At 42.8% G+C, this 5,929-nt stretch overlaps 1 protein-coding gene across 1 annotated transcript; it reads right to left on the bottom strand.

The window, feature by feature from the left end:
* Positions 1 to 1,029: 1,029 nt before the first annotated feature.
* Positions 1,030 to 3,398, bottom strand: LOC117255845 (perforin-1-like). Its single transcript, XM_033625061.2, has 3 exons — positions 3,336 to 3,398; positions 2,627 to 3,162; positions 1,030 to 2,442 (listed from the first exon to the last, which is right to left on the bottom strand). Exons 1-3 carry the CDS (start codon positions 3,348 to 3,350, stop codon positions 1,266 to 1,268), a joined length of 1,728 nt encoding a protein of 575 aa, XP_033480952.2. The 5' UTR covers positions 3,351 to 3,398; the 3' UTR covers positions 1,030 to 1,265.
* Positions 3,399 to 5,929: the final 2,531 nt, after the last annotated feature.

Here is a 5,929-nt window from a genome sequence, read left to right on the forward strand (position 1 = left end):
CTTCCATACTCAGCTGTCCATCACCACACACACACACACACACACACACACACACACACACACACACACACAACCTACCAAACCCAGCCCATGAAACCTTGTGTTATCTTGTTCAAACTCAGGAGCACACAGATTACTTTCTGCTGTTCAGATAGTTAGCTATGGGATATTATGATAAAGATGACTAAAGTGCACACTGCTTTGATGTGATTCACAGCTAAATGTCTGCAGGAGGGTGGCTTTTTATTCTGTCTGTCTTGTTTGACTTGTTTTTTTTGTGTATCACCCTAACTCTCCTTACCCTCCCTTTTTCATTCACATTATTTTCTCTTCCTTTATTTTGAGTTTCTGTTCCTCCCATGCTATTACAATTTATGACACCCCCGGTTGTCATCTGCATTTCCTTTAGATACAACGTCACAGTGATTTGATGATTATGTGTTGGATAGAATATTTTTTTATTGCAATACACTGCTGAAGGCCCATTTCTTCTCAATTTATAATTGGTGGGACAACAAGAAATGAAATTACACTTGTTCAGTGATCAAAGTAGCAGCTGTAGGATTACATTTTTAATACAAGAGCTATCAGTGAGCATAGATAAGGATCAAATAAGCAATTAACACCTGTATCTTTGTATTCTTTCAGCACAAATCCTTCCACTCTACACCTAAGCCCACAACAGGGAAGAGTGTCTTAGTTATACTGTAGCTGAAAAATGTTTCCAGAGATGAAAAGGAGTCTTTAAAAAAGTATTAAAATCCAACTCAATGGCACCTCATTCAGAGGAACTTTAGATGAAAGTTATTATTAATCTAAATTATTTTATTTATTCATTTATTTATTTATTTATTTTTTACAAAGTTGAACACACAAGGTTGGAAAGTCTATATGTGTGGCTGCATTCAGTAAACCCTAAACTTAACCCTAGCCCCCCTGACCCTAACCTCCTAACCCTAATCCTTACACGTAAACCACTAAATTACACAGTCGAAACATTCACCACATAAAATCAGGCAGACACTGGTGTTGTCTTTGTCGATGCTTTAATGGCAGAGTTTTTAACAAATGATAAAGAAGCAGCAGAAAAGATAGATTATCAAACATCAATTTTTACAGACAAAGTTTTGGATTACATTTTAAGATTAACTTTTTACCAAAGTCAAACAAAGAAAGAGTAACAGTGAAAGATGCTATTAACTACTTGCATGATCATCAGAAAATTGTTATTGTTTCATAACCACATCTCATGTCAACAGCTGACCTTAACCTGACTGACTGAGTGACTGAGCATACCTCTTCCCCAGGTCTCCAAGAAGGACCCCATTTCTGGTGTGGAAGACCTTGGCCAAAGAGGGACTCATGGGGGAGGGCATGTATTCTTGACATTGGTGACCACCGAGACTTGGTGCACATTCTACTATGTAGGAGAAGAAGAAGGTACCATAGTCAAACATACAGCTGTCACTCACTTTCCCTCTATGCAGATCAAATGAACACTCACCAAGTAGATCACTATTCCAGTAGGTATCCTCATCATAAACATGGAACGTAAGTTTGTCTCTCATATTAATGACAATGGGTCCAAATTCAAATGTCTCCAGCCATGTGGGATTGTCGTTGTTACTTATGATGGTAGTGCGCTTTATCTGATCTCCGTATCTCACCACAACTGAACCATCTGTCTGAGTACACCTATCACCATACAACCTTTGTGCATAGAGCCTGAAAACCTTTAATGTAGCAAGACCTTTCCCAGCAGGACAGCAGTTTGACTTAATATTCTGATCACTGTTGCAAACACAAGCACAAGGATCCCTTTTATTGGATCTTTGCCCAATCTTACAGGTTTCAGAGCATTTTTTCAACACTGCATTTTTCTTGATGTACTTCTCCACCTCTTGCTTCAGTCCGGCCCTGGCAGGATGAGCACTTGGGAGTATGGTGTGCAGTGGCTTTAGGTTGTATTGGACCACATCAGGTGTGGTTTTCAGTGAGCCGAGCCAGCTGTTATAGACCGATGGGTTTGATTGGCCTTCAAAGAGGATATCAGCACCGTCAATGTGTCCACCAATGACCTCTGTGTTACGCTCATTAAACATGGTGCGGAAATCTTGGGTAAGGCCTAACTTCTCCTTCTTTTCCTGACAGTGCTTATATTCGGCCCTAATGCTGGCAGTGCTTGCAAAGCTAGCAGAGGCCTCCACTGACAGACAGTCATTGACTTCTGTTGCTGTCAGTCCATTCATGGTTGCCTCGCAGGTCTTGATGGAAGTGATTGCTTTTATTTGCCCTCCTAGCGACACTTGTGTGATGTAATGTGTACCATAAGTGTCAATCAGGTTGCGATATAATGACAATGTTTCGGGTGAATAGGAAGGAAGGGAGTTCACAGCTGATTCAAAATCATGACTCAGTGGAGGTTTTGTTGCCAGTCTGTAGCTGTGAAGAACAGAAAGAAGATTAGTTAAAATCTATCACAGTCCCATTTTATTCACTTGACTGTATATGTTATTTTATACAGAATTACTGTCATTATTGTTATTTATCCAGGACACTGTAAAACAAAACATATCTCAGTGAACTGACCAGATAAATGACAAAAGACACTTGTCCACATACTCACCGGTAGTAGTTACAGTAGACAGAATGGCCAGCGAAGGTGTAGCGGTCTTGTTTGGACTTTTGCATGCCAAAGATAGATTCTTTGGAGTGGGAACCTCCAAAGCCAACACCAAGAGTGACGAGTGGGATTACAGAGATTTCAAGGCCAATTCTCCAATCATTGGACACAGCTGAGGTGGAATCATTGACAAGAGCTTCGACAGAATCATAGAGTACACCGGAGACCTTCAAACTGCACTTAGGGAGGGTTCTCCAGTCCACCACGGCAACTGGAACCTTCTGGCTCTCTCGGTTCATGTAGCTGTTGCTGAATAGCCTGCATGTGCCATTGCCAAGCTTCCATGTTTCAGTGTCGATGACATAGGCACCTTTCCGTTCCATTGTGACGATGTCGAAGCCCTCTCCACCCAGATTGTAACCAGGGACAAAGGGAGCCTTTTCACACTCCTGCGGTGTACCTCTGAAGCTTACACTGGACAGTAGACACAGAGGAGTCCATGCCCAGCACAGGAGCATGAGATGCCACAGCCTGGCCATCTGCACAAAAGAAAATAAAAAGCAACAGAAGGTAAAAGGCAGAGGCACAGAATCAGTTAAACAATGCAAATTTTGAATCGAAAATTTCAATGTAAATTGGATGTCACTAAGCAAATGACTGAGTAATCGGAGAAATTTGATGTCACAGATTACTCAATCAAGTCGGCTCTTACCGTGGCTGTTGACATCAAACTGTGTTCCGTAGCTCACAAGGTCTGATCTGTCTTATAGAACTGATTTGGAGGTGGAGTCTTGAGCACCAGTGTGATTCTCACACATTTTAGATTTAAGCATCTGCATTTGTGTGTGTGTGTGTGTGTGTGTGTGTGTGTTTGTGTTTGTGGGATGGTTCTGTGGTATGTCAGTGTCTTTGGAAGAGTGGGTGGTTCTTCTTGCATTTTATTAAATATATTCCCATGTCACTTGTTGTATGCACTTTAATGTTAGGCACAATTTAGTTGACCTGTAATGAAATATGCTATATTAAGAGAGTCACCTAAATTTCAAGTTCAAGCTACAAATATTGCTTATTGATTTAAAAAAAAAAAAGAAGAATTAACCCGAGGTGAGAATTTAACTCCAGGTGAGCACCATTGTTTTGGAGTCCTCCCCAGGGAATGAGAGGGTGACTGTGAGTCAATGAGAGGGTCGCTTTAATGTGACTGTGAGTCACTGAGAGGGAAGCCCTGACTGTTTCTTGTGCTTATTCACCAAACTGCAGTTCAGAGTACCCAGCCATCTTGATGATACTGACTAGGGACCCTATAGTTCAACACTCACATGGGCAATGATGGAGGAACCTGTAAGGGGGGACTGGGAGGAACAGCCTACCTGATCTGAACTCCAGCAGTGTGTTGTTATTGGACTTTTTTGCGAGTCATGGATTGGCCATAACAAACACCATGTTTGAGCATAGGGCAGTTCATAAGTGCACTTAGTACTAGAACACCCTAGGATCAAGAGCTGTCAACTGATCACCAACTGGTAGTAAGTTGGATCTGATGGCAGAGGAGGCTGCCAGACAGACCTTCTAAACCCAAAAGAGTAGTGATGGTGAACTGGGAGCATCTAGTTGAGGTCCCTGTTTACAAGATCTTCAACTCCCACCTCCAGAAGAACTTTTCATGCATCCTGGGGGAGACTGGGACACAGAACTTAAGTGGGCCGTGTACAAAGCCTCCATTGTAGAGGCAGATACTAAAAGTTGTGGTCAGAAGTAGGGCTGGGCGATATGGGCAATATCGACAAAAATTCATATTTTCAGGCTGACTGGCGATACAAGATATATCCTGGTGTTTTCTACTGGGGGAGAGTTACTGCCCCAGGCAATGGAGTTTAAGTATCTTGGGGTCTTGTTCACCAATAAGGGCTCATTTATGCTCAACGTTAAATACGGATCCGGATACAGACGGAGCCTTCTGTCCGTGCTCCGCGTTCATTTCGTCCGTATTTCTGCACGTTTCCATAAAGCTTACGAGTACGGGCCAAACGGAGCAATACCACCGGGAACCGTGGGGGCAGTTTTGCTGTCACTACCCGATACGTAGCTCTAGTGAGACACAGAAGAAGAAATAACAATTCAATTTCTCTCATCGGCAGTGCTAGAGAAAAGAATTCTCCATCCTCCAGTCGCGATGAATTTAACGGCCTCACCGACCACCGCCTCCTACAACGCAGCCTCTCTTTTTGTCTTTAATGCAAGAGGTACGTTATTAATATCTCCTCCACAGTCACCATGTTTGTTTTTGAGTTTGTTGTTGTCATAAACTTTTGATGCTGGGCTGCCTCCTCGTGGATATATTGGTTAACATCCATGCCAACGTAAAGGACGCATGGAAGTATGTGGGCAGTGACGGTAACATCGTTTGAAACGGACATATACATTTTCATACGTAAAGGGAGCATAAATGAGCCTTAAGGGTAAAATGGAGCATGAGATGGACAGGCAGTTAGGCGCAGCATCTGCAGTGATGCAGGCACTGCACTGGACTGTGGTGTGGTGAAAACAGAGCTGAGCCAGAAGGCAAAATTTTCAATTTACTGGCTATTTTATGCCTAACCCTCACCTGTGGCCATGAGCTTTGGGTAGTGACCGAAAAAATGAGATTGCGTAAACAGGCGCCCGAAATAAGTTTCCTATGAAAGTTGGCTGGGCTCAGCCGTAGAGATAGGTTGAGGAGCTCAGACATCCAGAGGGATCTCGGTGTAGAGCCGCTGCTCCTTCACATCAATAGAGGCCACTTTAGGTGGTTCAGGCATCTGATTAGGAAGCCTCCAGGGTGCCCCCATTAGAAGTTTTCTGGGCACGTCCCAACTCGTCAAATATCGCTGCTGTGTCCGTTGGTCTTGGCATCAGACACTGACGCACAGTGGCACCAGGGGCGTTGCTAGGCATACAGCTGTACAGGGGCACAGGCCTCCAGTCAGAAGCCGACCGCCCCCCTTCCACACAAACACACACACACACACAAACACACATATAGATTTACAATACTGCCTTACTAAATATAAATGCCACTCAAACTTACAAAACTTACAAAAGCACTAAGGTAAGACGTATAACATACAGAAAGTTAGCCTGTACTGGATGTTTGAGAACATTTATTTATATTTGCATGAACCTCAACAGGTTTAAAGGGAAATTTCAGTTTATTTCAATCTGTTTCTTATCGTCCTAAATTTGTTTCAAGTGACTAGTGACATAAAAATAATAGTTAGTAAGTTAGACGTTAGTCTAGATACAGCCGGGGCGCATAGTAGTGTCAGA

This window comes from Epinephelus lanceolatus, chromosome 3 (genome assembly GCF_041903045.1).
Source record: "Epinephelus lanceolatus isolate andai-2023 chromosome 3, ASM4190304v1, whole genome shotgun sequence".
NCBI lineage: Eukaryota > Metazoa > Chordata > Actinopteri > Perciformes > Serranidae > Epinephelus > Epinephelus lanceolatus.